The sequence below is a fragment of the Nanorana parkeri genome, unplaced genomic scaffold (assembly GCF_000935625.1).
Source record: "Nanorana parkeri isolate BGI_ZX_2015 unplaced genomic scaffold, ASM93562v1 scaffold637, whole genome shotgun sequence".
Classification (NCBI taxonomy): Eukaryota; Metazoa; Chordata; class Amphibia; order Anura; family Dicroglossidae; genus Nanorana; species Nanorana parkeri.
In genome coordinates, this window is record NW_017306905.1 from 300,348 (window position 1) to 318,090 (window position 17,743).

The following is a 17,743-nucleotide window of genomic DNA, read 5'->3' on the forward strand; positions in this document are numbered from 1 at the left end:
TCAACTTACTAAACTCTATAATGAATTCAGGTCAAACAAATATACATCGCCCAGCAAAGTATTTCTTAAGGCTAGGTTCACTACACTGCCCGGGTGTCATGCACTACACTGCGCGACACCCGGGCCGTGCGACCCGTCGCCGGACGATTGTGCACACAGCGAGTGCCGCTCTGCCCCATTGATTTCAATGGGGTGACATCTGCTCGGCAATTTCTAAAAAAGGTACAAGTACCTTTTATTAGCCACTATCGTGTTCAATTAGACAGACAGAATCGCGGCGGGAAACTGCGCAATTCGCACAGAGTGACTGTGGTGCCATTCGAAAATAATGGCACCCACAGTGCGATCGGTTCACACCTTGGCGACTCCTGATTGCGCAGCAATTGTGCACAAAACAAGAGTCGTCTAGGTGTGAACCTAGCCTACATTTCTGTCCAAGCACTTACAGTCATCATGTTTCCAAACAACTTCAACTCTCTCATCTCCACTTCCCTGAATTTCCTGTCCAGTGCAACATCACAAGGGGCCAGCACAGCTTCCAGCAGCTGTCCATCTACTATCCTGCAGAAGGGGGTAGAGGGAGAAGAGTAGGGAGGAGGGAAGAGAAAGGAGCAGATGCTTGGCTTGCCTTGCTGTGCCTGTATGTATGTGGAGATAGTGGATAGTTGACTTGCTGCACTCCTTAATGGAAACTCCCAATCACGGGGGTGGGGGGGTGTTGGGGCATATATACAGGGCTTGAAAAATTTGGCGATGTCTCACCAGTCAGTCAAAAATTTCACCAGTCAGCATGACCGGACTATAGCCTTGCAATATATGTTAAAAAATTTTGGGGACAGATAGAGCTTTGTTTTGTGACCCCAAGGGGGTTTTTTTTTTAACTATATAATGAAAAAAGTACCATAAATGTTAAAAAAAAAAGTTTACCCATGTTATAAAACATTTATTCTTAGCCATATTTTTAGTACAACATAAAAATCGGGGTCACGTCGGGTAAAAATAAAAAAAGAATGTGACAAATTTAATCATGCTGAATGAGACTGTGCAATATAAATACAGGTCCAGTGTCTGCTCTTTCATACACGCATAAGGGTGCAGAAGATGCCACTTGGTATAACCATTCTGTCCTTGGCACCTGAAGACTGTATCGTATATGTTTTACAGTTCTATGTACATCGTCCTTTCTTATGAAGCCATGTTACCGATAACAGTTACTTCACTTTTGCTATGTCTGGTAATCTTAAATGTGACACAGTGTACATTCTGTACTTCATCGCAAGCCTGTAGATTAAAACTCAAAGCTGCGATTGAGGACTACAAGAATTTCAAAGGGGGAGACATTATCATTGGTGGAATTTTCACTGTGAATTACAATATGGAAGATTTGCAAGTTTTGAAATTCGATAAACGAATGTTTTGCTTTGGGTAAGTCTACATTTTAAACAATATTTTAGAAATCTGTCTCACATACCCATGCATACAGATAACTCACAGTTTTTTGCTACAGGAACTTTGTTTAGTATTAATAAATACTGTTAAACATGCACTGAAAGCAATATGTGAACTGCCAGTGTGGACTCTTGCTTTAAAAAAAAAAATATTTTGCCTGATTGTCTTGCTAATCTTTTTGCTTCAACACTTTCTGAGTCATTGGTATGGAGGTATGCTGACCAGGACATGAGACTATATGCTGAATGCTAGTCTATACTTGTTCTGGAGGGTTGATTTAAAAAGTATTGAAGTCAAAAGCTGGCTGTCAACTAATATTTTCAGCAGAATGATGGCAATTGAAGCTATATATTATTTAGACGTTTTCAGGTACACTTAGCTAGTATTGGGTTGGACCCCCTTTTTTCTTCAGACGTGCCTAATTTCTTTGTGGCATAGATTCAACAAGATGCTGGAAACATTCTTCAGAGGGTTTTGACATGATAGCATCACGTAGTTGCTGCCAAGTTATCAGCTGCACAACATGATGAGAATCTCCTGTTGTACCACATCCCAAAGGTGTTCTATTGGACTGAGTTCTGGTAAATATGGAGGCCATTTGAGTACAGTGAACTCATTATCATGTTCAGAAGATGGGTATATTGTGATCATAAAGGGATGGACATGGTCAGCAATAATACTCAGGTAGTCTGTGGCATTTAAAGGATGCTCAATTGGAAGTAAGGGGCCCAAAGTGTGCCAAGAAAATATCTCACACACCATTACACCACCACTAGCCTGAACCATTGATACAAGGCAGGATGGATCCATGCTTTCAATTAGGGATGCACTGATACCAGAACCGATACTTGGCATTTCATGAGAACTACCAGGGTTGCAGTGGTAGCAGCTGGGACCTGGCTCTGGCGCTCCACCACTGTCCTGAAATCATTAGACTGTATTGTTTTAGAAGAACTGTCACATGACAATAAACAAAAATGTATCAGTACTCGTATCTGTGAGTACTTGGGCAAGTATCAGTACTTGTACTGGCAAAAATAGTATCAGTGCATCTCTTTATATATGTTTATAAAAACAAAATAATACAGAGATGTACAAATCTCAGGAGCTCTGTGTGCTCCTTACAAATGACAGCTGCCTCCCAACTTTAGAATTTTTATCTAGTCTAGTCCTGGAGCTGGAAAAGTATCTGTATTTGTACCTGTACCGAGTACGGTACTTGGTATCGGTGGATCCCTACTTTCAATGGAGTCCAATGTTTAGACTCCACTTCAAAATCATCTGGGCTTCAAGTCCAAAGGTCTGAAATCCACGGGTAAAACAGAAAACACTATTAGGCTGTGCTAAGTCAAAGAAAAAATATATATAAAAAAAAAAACACATTTGTGTCAATGATGATGATACTGCCCGGTGACACTTTATATTTCAACGACCTTGACTCATGAGTCTTGTTTACATTTACAGTTCTCTCGCAGCCAGTTACAGATATGTTCTGGATTTTCATTTTGCCATCGAGGAAGTTAATAATGATCCTGAAATTTTACCGAATGTGACACTTGGATATCTCCTGTATGACTCTTGTTCCAATGAAAACAAAGCTGTAAAAAGTGTGTTGCAGATAGTTTCTGGACCTTTGAAGACCATTCCTAACTATTCCTGCTGGGGACATGGACAACTTGCTGGTTTTATCGGAGATATGTTTTCTGTAACCACTATTCCTGTAGCCCAAATACTAAGTATATATGGGTACTCACAGGTGAATGCCAATTTATTTTGTTTGCTTTTTATCCTTCAAAGCTACTAAGAGCTGTTACTGAATATTTTGTAGTGTCACAGCAAAGTTACTATATGGATGACCTAATCTACACCAGGGGTTCGCATTTGAGGTATCAATATCCCATGGGTGCATGGAAACCAAATGATGGGAGTATAGGATATGATCTCTGAATAATTTAAATAAAATTGAAACAGGATTTTCTGCATTACTGAACCTGTAATCAAAGTGGAGTAATAGGCCTGATGTTTCAGATTATGTTACAAGTAGCTGTACCTTGTTTCCATGTTTTAATTACAGATAACAGAAAAAATATCACTAGTTGTGATTAGCTTCAATATTTGTAATTTGCCATTTTTAAATAAACAAATACATATATAAAATACTCATAATTGTTTATGCTTTTGTAAAGTAAAAATAATTTCTAATATATCTAAGCTATCCAAAGGTAAAACAAAAGAAATTCACTAACATCTTTTGAATACTGGTACGTATGGCTATCCATATGCAACATTAAACAAAGCAACTGACATCTTTTGAAGTGATACTGGAGTCTAATGAAAAAAAAGTGATGGTTAGGCATGAATAAAACTGTCCCATTTCTCATTTCCCATTTAGCAAAATGCATTGGAATCAATGGGGAAGGATAATTTATGAGGAGAGTGCCCAAACTGCGACCCAAAATCAATGTATTTATCTCAAAGTGCCAACACTGAAAATAGCTTTACTATTGCGTTGCAGTTTGGGCGCTCAGGTTTAAAAAAATTTCACCATCATCACCGCCTCAGACAAAATAAGGAAACACACACATTCAAATATTTATACACTCATTAACCACTTGCTGCCCGGAGCAATTTCTTACATTTGCACACATATGATAAAATCTGATTTTTTGGGTAGAAAACAGCTTCGGACCCCCAAACAATGATATATTTTCTGAAAGCAGAGGCCCTGTAGAAAAAAAGATACTAGTTGCAATTTTTTATGTCGCACGGTATTTGCGCAAATGTTTATCGAACCAGTATTTTTAGGATAAAATACACTAAATTACATTTAGTGCACAGAATCAGAATATAATGGCTAATTTTTTGGTACAATATAAAAGACAGGGTCACGCCGGGCAAATAGATACTAAACATGTCAAGCATCCATGAAAACACCAAAAACTACAATAACCGAAATTTTCCATAAGCGACGCTTTAAATGCTTTTACGGCTCATCAGTTTAGTGCTATCAGTGATTGATGGGCCGAGAATTATTGCTCACTCCGACGCTCGCGACGATACATAACATGTGGCGTAATTTTTGCATGTTTGCACATCCAACGTGTGTTTGTGTTGTATGTGCGTGCGTTTTTTTTGCATTTTACATTTTTTTTAATGTAACATACATTTTTACCTGTTTTTTACACTCAGCTTTATTGCTATCACATAGCGGGCTAAAAATCCCTTATGTAATAGCACATATAATGTGACAGGTCCTCTTAATGGAGACATCAGGGGTTTTTCATATCCCTAATGTCACCTAGGGACCCCAAAGAAGCTGATGAAGCAGAGATCTGCTTCACCAGCTTCTTCTTCTGACTTAAAGGGGTTGTCCACACCACTTGCAGTGCGTCCCGGCCCGATTCCGGCCGGAACGCACTGCATCACATTGTGGCCGGCTCAATTTTTGCCGGGTAGGAGGGGGAGTGGCGGGCCATTGAAGTGAACAGGCCCTAGACTGTGTACGGTGACACGGGAAGTGATGTAATGCACATCACTTCCAGGTCCAGTGATCGGAGGAGAGATCCGCAGCTAGAAGCCACTGATCTCTCCTCCGATCTGTCAGGGGAGAACCTCCACGCGCGGCCTGGGCTCACACGAGGGACAGATGAGCCCAGGAAACTGACGGTGGCACCGGCGGCCGTGGAGGAGGGGGGCACAGCTCTGCACCACACAAGCGGTTCAGCGCCTGTACAGACGCCGGATTCACTTGTATTTAAACAGCAATCGCCAGCTGTTTAACATGGTACAAGAACATGGCTTCAGGAGCAGCCGTGTTCTTGGTATAACCACTTGCGGATGACGCACAGTTACGTGAACCCGTGGGAAGTGGTTAAAAAAAATCAAACCAAAAAAACCACACGTGTAATGAAACACACACATATCCCACACACTCATTAAAAAACACACACATAGCTTAATAATAAAATAAAAAAATCACACACATTCATTAAAACACACACAATAAAACACACACACATTAACAATTAAAATAGTTATTTAAACAAACGTCTCCCTCTTCTGCTTACCTGTTTTGCAGGAAGGGGGGCTGCATCCCTGAATCCATTGGAGAATCAGTGTGATCTGCACTGTGGCTGATGCAGACCATACTAATCGATCCCTGACAGTTAGCAGAGGCACCACGAGGGAGCGATCAGTATGATCTGCATCAGCAAGAGATGCAGATCATACTGATTCCCACTGGACCACCAGGGAATGATTTTCATTCAATATATTGCCTGTTCGGCAATATATTAAATGATATGTGGGCACTTGCCAGGTTTAAAGATATTGAAAAACGAATGTACAGTGGAGAGACCCCCTGGGGACACCGGAGGAGGCATCCCAGGTGAGGGTCTGAAGCGTACGTGCCCGGGCCCCTTACATCAATATCGGCCATACCCCCCTGATGGCGGCCCTGCAGTGATATCACGACTGACTCTGCCGAGTTGTCATTGTATTGACAGTTCAGCATCCCCTGGTTACCTGTTAACCAGGGGACGCTGAACTAATGACAGCCCGGCGTGACACCTCAGCTAATGACACCTCAGCTCAGCTATGCTTTTCCTACATTACAGGTCAATTCACATGTGTCTGTTCAGTTCAGTCTTGCTTCAACCGGTGATGTGTACATACAGGTTGTCATTGTATAATCAGTTCAGCATCCCCTGGTTACCTGGTTGCCACGGCCGGCTCTGCCCAGCTGTCAGTTGTGAGGCTTGGCCTGCTTCGGGGTTTCACTTCAGCTCAGCCGAGCCGAAGCATATGTCTTCAGCTCGACTGAGCTGCTTGGCCAGCTTCGGGAGCTGTACGGGCTATAGTTGTCCGTAGCTAGCCGAAGGATCAGCCGGAGCTACGGCTGATCCTTCGGCTAGCCTTGTGAATAACCCTCATAGTTTTTTCTTGCTGTTGAGGTTTTTTTTAGACAATATTAAAAAACTGAGGTTCAAATACAAACTTTTGTACTTTTAACAAGTGCAGGTTGTTTAACCAACTAAGGAAACAAAAAGAAAACCAAAGCGCCACAAAAAAGCACAACAACTTGGGTGTGTTGGGACAAGGAGTACAAATAGTAGTATACCCACATGTGGGAAGGTGGATATGGGCATCAGTACAGTAACATCGTAAAAGTGGTGGTATTGTAGTGTAGTTGGGGTAGGTGTTGGTCCTCTAGGGTAGTACAACACTTACCCCAACTACACTACAGTACCACCACTTTTACAATGTTACCGTACCGTATAAAGCCCATATCCACCTTCCCACATGTGAGTATAATACTATTTGTACTCCTTGTCCCAACACACCCAAGTTATTGCGTTTCCTTTTTTGTTTCCTTGGCACTCACGTAGGCCACCCCGGTCTGCACATACCAGGAGCTGCACACCAGCAAACGACACCATGATCTCCCTGGAGAATGCTAAAAATATTGGACTTTCTCTTTGTAACTTTTATATATTGTTTATCAATCTCCCTACTGCCGTACTGTAAAAAAAATTAGTGGGGAGGTGAATGAAAATTTCTGAAATTACATCTACAGATGTCCTTCTACAAATGGTCTCCACTGAACCCACTCATCTCTGTGTACCAAGCCGTCCTCTGAAAACTCATAGCATCCTGCTACTGTATGTGATCTGTACATTAATGGCTTCACATGCAGATCTCTCAACATGTTTTAACCCCCCTCATTACCACCACATTTTACATTTCCAAAAAACTTCTGCACAAAATGAGATCACCTTGGGGTGTCTACTTTCCAAAAAAGGTGCCATTTCAGTGGTGCTCATACTGTCTTGGCATTTTTTTAACAGGAAGTCAGGGATTCAAATATTCAAGAATGTTGGTATTTTTCCAATCTATAGTAAAGATATAAAAATCCCGGTATTTATTAAATATCCCCAAAGGAAAGCTCTATCTGCCTCCAAAAATGATATAAAATACCTTTGGGTACAGCGTTGCATTTCGGAATGATTGTTAGTCAAACTATCACAGCGCTGGAAACTAAAAAATAAAGGGGTAATGAAGGGATATTTACAGGCTGGTACTCAAGCAGTTCCAATTGCAAGTTGCTATTGGAATTATTTTTTTTAACATTGTGTAAAAAACTCAAACCAAAACAAAATACGCAAACATATGTGAAAAGTGGAAAGGGGCATACAACTATTATAATTTTTACTTTTACTTGAACTAAAGAATGTGCATTTGATATTTGTAAACAGATGTCCATTTATATAGTCAGTGTGAATGTCACCACAGTGGAGTTGATTCACTAAAGGCAAATAGACTGTTCACTTCACTGCATTGGAATCTGCACTTTTCAGGTGAATTCTGTATTAGCTTAGTGAATGTGGTGAAAATTGACTTTGCAAAGAATACCTAATCATGAGCAAGAAGAGTTAAAAAAAAACCTTAAAAACTGTATTTGTGGTTGCACATGATTAGATGATGAAACTTAGCAGAGCCTCGCATCATTCATTAAGCTATGGGTAAAGGCCCATGCAAAGTGCAAATTCCCTTGAAAAGTAGACAGCCCATTTGCCTTTAGTATATCAACCCCAGTGAGTCATTATGTCACCTTTTCAAAATCTATTCAGCAAGGTTTACCTGGTGTTTGCAACCAAAGATTAAGCACCAATGTAGAGTAACACTCCTCCATCTTGCTTTGAAGCCCTCAAGGTCTCCTCAAATCAGAAGAGGTTGTGATCAATTAGGGGTGTATTTATAAACACTTCACAAAGCACACTCTGTGTTCATTAGTTTTGTGCAAATAGAGGCACAAATGAATGATCTTAGTATATTTTAATTTAGAGTCAAATGTAATATAACAACACACTACATTACTACCACTAGGTGGAGGTGAGGAGCATAGAAAATTAGTACATTTTCCTATGGCACTCAGGTCCACTTAGTGGCCATAATGCAGTTTTTTCATGATATTGCATTTGACTTGGAAAGACATTATACTAAGAACTTTGTTGTTTTTTTTCCCACCATTCCCACAAAATGAATATTCAGGGATAGAAGAATTTCTCTATACATTGTTTGTAGAATCATGTCTCAGTGTAGTTGAACAGTTTAATATTGGTTCTAGGGTATATGGGTAAACAAAGATCCTTTACAATAAAGTATATCACATCTTTGATTTTATCATTCCCAGATGTCACTACGTTAGAAATATATTATGTCTGTGATGTTCATTGCCACTGACAGACACACAGTGAAGAATGTGAAGAGTGATTTTGACTACATTTATTTTACCACAAAATCAGTAAACTTGTTTGGGCAGAATCTCTCAAATTATTTTTAAAACTGCTATTAAAATATATATATTAAAGTATTGTAATAAAACATACACAAATTCATTTGTTTTCCCTTTTTTAGATCAGCTATGGTGCTACGGACACTGTACTCAGCAACAGAGCCGTCTACCCATATCTTCTTCGTACCTCACACAATGACAATATATATTTTAGTGCTGTAACAAAGTTACTTACGTTTTTTTCGTGGAGCTGGGTTGGGATACTTACTAGTGGAGATGACAGTGGACACAAAGAAAGCAAAATGCTCTCTTCCATTCTTCAACATCAGGGCATCTGTGTTGAATTTATAGTTAAGGTTATTTTAATAAATCACTTTCACGTGGATAATCCAAGCAGATACACAATAAATGAGAAAAACAAGGAGATTATTTCAAAATCAACTGCAAGCGTCATTATAGTGTGTGGGACATTTTCCTTCTACATAACTCGAGCTTTGGAAATACCAGATGCCGTAATTGACACAAAGATTTTCATTCTCCCTCCCACCTGGTTCAGTAACAATGAACTGCTTCATCATTCCTTTGTTGTTTTTAATTGCTGCTTGGGCTTTCTGTTCAACATGGACATTCGAGAAAGGTCAAACACTAGTAGACCACTGTCCAATAATCCATATCAAACAGGTGCAATGAAACAGTTTCTACAGGGCATCAGTTTATACAAGAACCCTCAAGATAAGTTTCTGGAGGATATCTGGATGACACGATTTAGGTGTTTGTCACGAAATAAATATAAAAATAAAATTTATGAAGCATTACATAGTATAAATCTTCACCAGTGCTCAGGCCAGGAGGATTTTACAGCGATTCCTTATGTTTTATTAAACCTGGATTCTCCTGCTGTCTACAATGCGTTAAAGTCATTAGCACATGCACTGCAAGCAATGATCACATCTTCTGGGAGACCTTATGGGAAAAATAAAATGTGGTTGCCAAAATATAGATATCAGGTAAATGTTAAAAAATGTAGGTTATATATAGAATAAGACACTTCATGCTTACCAGGGGCATGGCCCAAGGGATCTTTACATTGTATTACATTGAATTATCCCCATTCGTGGTTCCACCCTCCAGGTCCTAGATCACTTTCAGGACCAGCAGAAGCAACCACAAAAATCAGAGGGAGATGAAGGCATCCACACTCTAAGAAGTGTGCCCAATGTGAAGATCCTTTGGGTGGCTTTGCTTAGCGAAGATTCTACAAACAGACACTGGGACAGGTAAGCAACAATCACTTTAATAATTTACAAATGGATAAGGCTGTTAAGGTACCTTTGGAAATGGAATGAGGGGCTGACACATGCCTCTGGTCAGTGCTGTCTCTAGCCTTATTGTCACCTAAGGTGAGGGGGTTGGTGGTGGTGCATGCAATCAGAGCAGCGGGAGATGGGTAGAGGAGACAGAGCTGCCAGACACGAGAGTGATGCTCTAACTGGTGTCCTGCCCAGCTCCTGACAATGAGTGACACCATCCGTGATGCTGACCAGAGCATCCCAGGTTGCTAAGAGCTGGGCCGGGAGACGTGCATGGACCTCTCCTGGCTCCTAGCAACCTTGGATGCTCTGGCCAAAAAGGGGGTGGCAGGCCCCACGCAAACATTGTGCAGCAGGGCGGCCATGCCGCTCTGCCTGATGCCCCCCCATATGACCAAAGAGATACCGCCTAAATCAATAGCTTTAGGCTGCCTCATTAAAGTGACGGCCCTGCCTCTGGTATTCTCACATAGCCCCAACCTACATTTTGTGATCATTATTACTAACTGTGGGATTTTCTACTTATCCTGCTGAGGGTGGTGAAACCATGTCTGTATGTCTGACCAACTCTAATGGATGCAAAGTCTATAGTTGGCTCATTTTACAAAGCAGACACAGGCTAAATAGTAGAAAAGCCTATCCCCGCTAGCATGCTGCAGAGTAGGAGCCTTGCTCTCCATGCGAAAGATGCGTCTCTCTGCAGACAATGCTGGATTCGTTGGGATTCATTTGGGAGGGTGAACTTCCTCTTCAACAAACTGAGTATAATAAAAGCAGACCTTCCTATTTATAAATCAATGTAAGAAAATTCCTGGTGAATAAAAACATCAACTGTATAACAGAGAAAGATATGAACCTTTAGAAAGTTTGCCAACATTTTTGCAATGTCGTCAAGTTTTTTTTCTCTCTCAAGAAAATGGGTGTTACATTAACAATAATGTCTAAACAATCTTCATATTTATTAGACTATCTTATTAGAATAAACATTATAAATATATGTAATTTGAAAGTCAATAAGTTTATTCAATCTTTTTACTCTAGTTGAATAAATATTTAAGACAAGTTGAATATGATGACGGGATCGAGAAAAGACTGTACTACAATGAAAATGGAGAAATGAACACAAGCTACTCTATTTATAACTTAGTAACTTTCCATAACAATGTTAACAGTTATAGGTATGTGGGGTCATTCTCTCCATGGGCTCCGCCAGATGAACAGCTCTTTATCAATGTAACCGCAATCACCTGGAAAAATGATTCTAAGCGGGTGAGAACATGATTTTGCCTTTTTCTCTTTCTCTCTCTTGCTGTCTCTTTCTCACACCTTTTCTTTTGTTTTTCTATGTACCTCTGTCCTCTTTGCTAAAAATTTTTGCACAATAATTGATCTTTTGCTTCATGGTCTGTATTCATTTCTTCAATTTTTATTGTTTATTTATATGTTTTATTGCATATGTATTTTTTCGTTACCAATTGTATATCGATGTTATATCTTTTTTTACCTTTTTGATACTGTAAAACTTTTAAAAGTACACTGCCTGTCCAAACAAAAAGTCACACACTCTAATATTTCGTTGGATCACCTTTAGCTTTGATTATGGCACGCATGCACCATGGCATCATTTCAATATGCTTATGCAATGTCACAACATTTATTTTCCATCCAGAGTTGCACTCATTTTTCACCAAGATCTTGTAGTAATGATGGGAGAGTCGGACCTCTGCGTGAAGTCTTCTCCAGCACATCCAAAAGATTCTCAATGGGGTTAAGATCTGGACTCTGTGGTGGCCAATCCATGTGTGAAAATAGTGTCTCATGCTCCCTGAAACACTCTTTCACAATCTGAACCCGATGAATCATGACATTGTCATCTTGGAATATGCCCATTCCAAGAAAAAAAGCCATTGTTGGAAAAAGCTGGTCATTCAGTTTATTCAGGTAGACAGCTGACCTCATTTTTGGGGACTTAACGTTGTTGAACCTAGACTAATTATCCAATAGAAGGCTCTGACCGAAATCCCGGTGCCTTTTTTTTGACAAACAATGTATTATATCACTAGCATTGTGCAATAGTTCTGGGGGGGTGGGGAGTAGCTACTTTTAGTATTTGTAATGACAATGGGATATTTCTGAAAATGTTTGTATAATTAATTCCTACTTGGTTGTACACAAAACACCTTGATAATTAAACCATTTAGATTGCTAATTTCATTAAGGGCATTTCTGCTATGTCAAGGAGCATAAGAATTTCCAAACCAAACCAAAAGGTAATTTCGTTGTTAATGTTTCCATACACTTTATTTTACTGTAGACTCATGCACACTCTTTAAACTCAATGCTTCTCTGATAGATCCATATAGGGATTAATCTGTTTTTTTATTTTGTTTGCAATTCTGAAAGAGATTTCATTTGTAATTCTCTTATGTCCTGTGATGAAGCTAAATGCAGAAACCTAACACCAGCTTAGCTATTCCTTCTATTAGGTAACTTGAATGTCTCATAGTTAGATGGTGGGCGCAAGGTTCTCCATTCCAAGTGCTTCTACCTGTGGAGGTGTGAACCTTTACCCCCACTAAACAAATACATGAATAGAAAATAGTAATGGGTTATTAACAATGGTAAATAACTTTAGAGCAATTTAAACAAAACAAACATACACTATGGGGAATTTCCTATACCTGTGCCAACAGCATCTGCCTGGCATAAATTAACTCCTATATTTACTTTTCATGTGTTGCAGGTTCCAAGATCTCAATGTTCTGAAAACTGTCCACCTGGTAAAAGAAAAACCAAGAATGATATGCTGCAAATCTGCTGTTATGACTGTGTACAGTGTTCTGAGGGAGAAATCTCCAATATAACTGGTATATATACACAGAATGTAAACTTAAATAAACATCCTTTTTTTATTATTCATTAATAGACATACGAATAAATATGAATATGAGATTAATTAGCACCAGTGCTGAGTTCAACATACAATTAGAACTAGATCTAAAAAAATGTGGTGCTTAATACAAAGATAGTTTACTGGGTGGAGGATCCCTTTACCGGAGAGTTGGTTAGTCAAATGAAGAGTTAGCTGTTGAGACTACAGAGAGGGTTAGTGTTAAATGGAGGGTTTCTATGATGTAAAGTGTTAGAGTTACAGGAAACGTTAGTGTGAGAGTTATAGTGTGGGTTAGTGTTAAGGTAAGTGTTACATGGAAGGTTAGTGTGAAGCTACAGGAAGAATTTGTGTTACTGTCAACCATCCAGCGCGACAAATGAACAAAAGCAACATCACTTAGCTAGACAGCTCTCTAATATCAGCAGAAATGAAGAAGATCCTCTTCATAGTAGCAGAAATGGATGTAGAGCCAAACGTCTTGTACAGACCTGAAGGGTGCTACTGTCCCTTGTGGGGGTCCAGGACTGGCAATGTTGGTGTCTTCAACTGTACCGGAGGGAGATCAGCACACATCCAAAGGCAGAACTCCCCCCAGGGACTGAACCCAGAAGGGACAAGGGTTTTTGCCACTTCCAGGTTCAGGCTGTCATTATTTTGGATGCTGTGGTCGGAGAAGAAGCTGGTGAAGCATGATCTATGCAACATCAGCTTCGCTGGGGTCCATAGGTAACATGAAGGGAATAATAGGCTCCTGATGTCTCCATAAAGATTATCTGTCACCTCCTCCTGTGCTATCACATAGGATCCTCTACAGGGCCTCTGCTTTTAGAAAACATGTAGGTGTCTATTCACTAAGCTGCCGTAGGCTGATTCCAGCCGTATATCGGCTGACATAAACCGTACATCGGGTGGCTTCGGCTGATTTTGGGTCGGCCGAACATGCTGAGCATGTTCGACCCAAAGTGCAGAAGGAGTTCGACTCAGCCGATCCAACATCTGGATTGGCTAAGCCGAACCTCCGGCAGGCTACTCTGTGGTAATATAATATAATTGACTTTTATGTGGGTTATGATATAATATAATTGACTTTTATGTGGGTTATGATATACCATTGTTGCATTTATATGCTTATATTAAACAACTTTGGAACCAGAGCAAATTTATATATATGGGGTCTATTCACTAAGCTGCAAAAGGATCTAGCTGTAGCTTCGGCTGATCCTTCGGCTAGCTTCGGCCCCAGGACCACTATAGTCCGTACAGCTCCCGAAGTTGGCCGAGCGGATAAGTCGAGCCGAAGGCATATGCCACGGCTCAACTGAGCCAAGGTGAAAGCCATTGGCCGGCCGACAGCCTGCTTCTGACAGCTGGGCGGAGCGAGCCGTGATCTTATGGCTGGCTCCGGCCACTTGCAGGGAGATCAGCGTCCCTGGTCACCAGGTAACCAGGGACGCTGTCATTACACACTGAGAACCCGGCCGGGCCGCTATGATATCACAGTGGCCTCTCCGTGTTCTCAGAGTATAATGACAGCGTCCCTGGTTCCAAAGTTGTTTAATATAAGCATATAAATGCAACAATGGTATATCATAACCCACATAAAAGTCAATTATCGTACATTTTTGTTTTTCTAACAGAAATGTCATTACATTAGTAAGAATAATATTTATTTAAATTACAATTACTATTATTAATAATTTTTTTTTACAGATAACCCAAGCTGTATAAAATGCCTGGCCATAGAGTATGCCAATGACAAGAAGGATCACTGTATAATACGACAAGAAGAATATTTAGCTTATTCTGACACTCTGGCCATTGTACTTTCATGTGTCTCTGTTCTTTTAACAATTACTTCTGTTCTAATACTGATCATATTCATGTTTTACCGAGACACGCCAATTATCAAAGCTAATAACAAGAACCTGAGTTTTATTCTTCTTGTTTCCCTTTCATTGTGTTTCCTTTGCGTGTTCTTGTTCATCGGTCGCCCTGCTGATACCACCTGCATGTTTCGGCAAATCGTATTTGGAATCACCTTTTCCATTTCAGTGTCCTCCGTGTTGGCCAAAACTGTTATGGTCTGCATCGCCTTTAATGTATCGAGACCTGGAAGCTTCTGGAGAAAACTGATTGGGGTTCAATTATCCAATTCTATAGTTCTGTTGGCATCTTTTGTAGAAGTTATAATAAGCATTGCCTGGTTGACTCTTTCACCTCCATATCAGGATATGGGCACACAGACTTACCAAAAAAAGATTGTAATTGAGTGCAATGAAGGCTCCACAGTTGCCTTTTATACTGTTTTGGGATATTTAGGATTTTTGGCATTTGTTAGTTTTACTGTGGCATACATAGCCAGAAATTTGCCAGACCAGTTTAATGAAGCCAGGTACATCGTCTTCAGCATGCTGGTGTTCTGCAGTGTCTGGATTGCTATGGTTCCAACCTACCTTAGCACTAAAGGTAAAAACATGGTGGCTGTAGAAATTTTCTCCATACTAACTTCAAGTGCTGGACTTTTAGGCTGCATTTTCTTTCCAAAATGTTACATTATAATGATCACACCCCACATGAATAGAAAGAGCCATATATCCAGAAAGGCAATTACATGATCAACAATTGTAATTTATTAACTTGTGCCAGAGAATATAATGGTCTCCTAAAGGAGTGCAAAATATTGATTCGCTTTGGAATAAACAATAAAATATTGCTAATAAAAATTACTGTATATTGATTACATTATGCAACAGTGTTTTGATCTGGTTTTTTATTTGACACTGTCATTGATCCCATTTAGGGCGAACTGACAGTGTCTGTATAAAGCCCCCCCTGACCCACCTATACTTACTCTAAGGTTAAAGCCATTATTCACACCTTGTACCACACCCTCTCTCCAGGGGAAGCTACAACAGGCCCCTATGGACTCCTTAAGATACATAAAGTAGCATGCCCCCCAGCTTTGTAACTTGAGAAAGAGTGACACTTTGGGATGGAGAAGACTGAAAATGGGTTTGTTTAAATTGCGTTGGGCATGGCTTAAAGAAGCATGGTTAAAATTAGTTTGCACCTACATTTTGTATACACTGTACACAGTCTACAATCTTTGTATCCACAAGATACTCCATAATTACTGTGCTATGAGTGATAACACTAATACTTAAGAAAAGAAGTAAATAAATACTTTGCTGGGCAATGTACATTTTTCAGGATTCATTATTGAGTGTAATATTACTTTAAGCCAGGATTCATCCTAGACTGTGCATCATTCTTACTTTGTGCATGTAGTAGGCACTGCCATTGATCAGGCCGCCCAAGTTAGGCTATGTACGTGCCTGTCTAAACTCTTGCTATGGCTCTGACATCTCCAAGCTCAAACACACATACCTCTAGTGTGCACAAATATAACCTAGTGCAGTGGGCAGAGCTCAGATGCAGGGCCAGATTAAAAGCATCACATGCCTGGTGTTGAGGATTTTGGTGGACCTTTTTATGGTCACTAGGGTTCTCTTCCTCCTGTCTGGGCTGTGATTTGTAGTCTCTCTACAGCTTGGAGTCAGTGGTGGAGCGCCAGGGACTGGCTGTAGCTGTGAGCCTGGTAGGTCTGCCACTGACTCCGAAGCTGTAGAGAGACTAGACATCTTAGCAATAAATTATACAGCAATGCAGAATATTACCACTAACTATAGATAACTACAAATCCCAGTAATGCATTACAGATCAATGCAGAATGCCACCAGCTACAGAGGTGTACAAATCCCAGCAATACATTGTAAAACACTGCAGAATAATACCATCATAGTTACATAGTTACATAGTATTTGAGTTTGAATAAAGACATTAGTCCATCAAGTCCAACCTATTAGGATCTCATTCTAGGAGTACCTGTACCCCTGTATATTACGGTCCCTTAAGAAATCGTCCAAAAGTTTCTTGAACAATTCCACATTATTTAATCAGCTATAGAGGACTACAGATCCCAGTAATACATTGTAAAGCATTACAGAATAATACCATCAGCTATAGAGGACTACAAATCCCAGCAATACTTTATACAGCAATGCAGAATAATATGAAGCTACATACTCTTTTTTGCTCCAGGTTCATGGACTGATGTCTCCAGGGTCTCAGGAGAGGTGTGTTGGGTTTAAAAGGGCTGTGCAGTCTCTCAGGAGACTGTTCAGGTTCTTAGGTGGCCAGTGCGGCTCTATGAGGGCCAGCACAGCCTCTCAAGCAGTCAGTGTGGGCTCTCAGGTGGTCAGTGTGGTCTCTCAGGTGGTCAGTGAGGGCTCTCAGGTGGTCAGTGTGGTCTCCCAGGTGGTCAGTGCGGGCTCTCAGGTGGTCAGTGAGGACTCTAGGAGGTCAGTGAGGGCTCCAGGTGGTCAGCATGTGCTCCAGGTGGGCGGTGTGGGCTCCAGGCAGTCAGTGCGGGCTCTCAGGTGGTCCGTGCGGGCTTTCAGGTGGTCAGTGTGGGCTACAGTTGGTCAGTGAGAGATCCAGGTGGTCAGTGAGGGATCCAGGTGGTCAGTATGTGCTCCAGGTGGTCAGTGCAGGCTCTCAGGTGATCAGTGCGGGCTCCAGGTGGTCAGTGCGGCTCCAGGGGATCAGTGTGGGCTCCAGGCAATCAGTCCAGGCTCCAGGAGGTCAGTGCAGGCTCCAGGGGGTCAGTGTGCACTCTCAGGCAGTCAGTCCAGGCTCCAGGGCGTCAGTGCAAGCTCTCAGGTGGTCAGTGCAGGCTCCAGGCAGTCAGTGCAGGCTCCAGGCAGTCAGTGCAGGCTCCAGGAGATCTTTCTGGGT

General features: G+C 40.8%; 1 protein-coding gene across 1 annotated transcript; it reads left to right on the forward strand.

Moving 5' to 3' along the window:
• Window positions 1-1,375: 1,375 nt before the first annotated feature.
• On the forward strand, window positions 1,376-15,561 carry LOC108792394 (vomeronasal type-2 receptor 26-like). Its single transcript, XM_018563162.1, has 7 exons — window positions 1,376-1,425; window positions 2,914-3,205; window positions 8,866-9,255; window positions 9,875-10,020; window positions 11,226-11,322; window positions 12,797-12,920; window positions 14,657-15,561. Exons 1-7 carry the CDS (start codon window positions 1,376-1,378, stop codon window positions 15,559-15,561), a joined length of 2,004 nt encoding a protein of 667 aa, XP_018418664.1.
• Window positions 15,562-17,743: the final 2,182 nt, after the last annotated feature.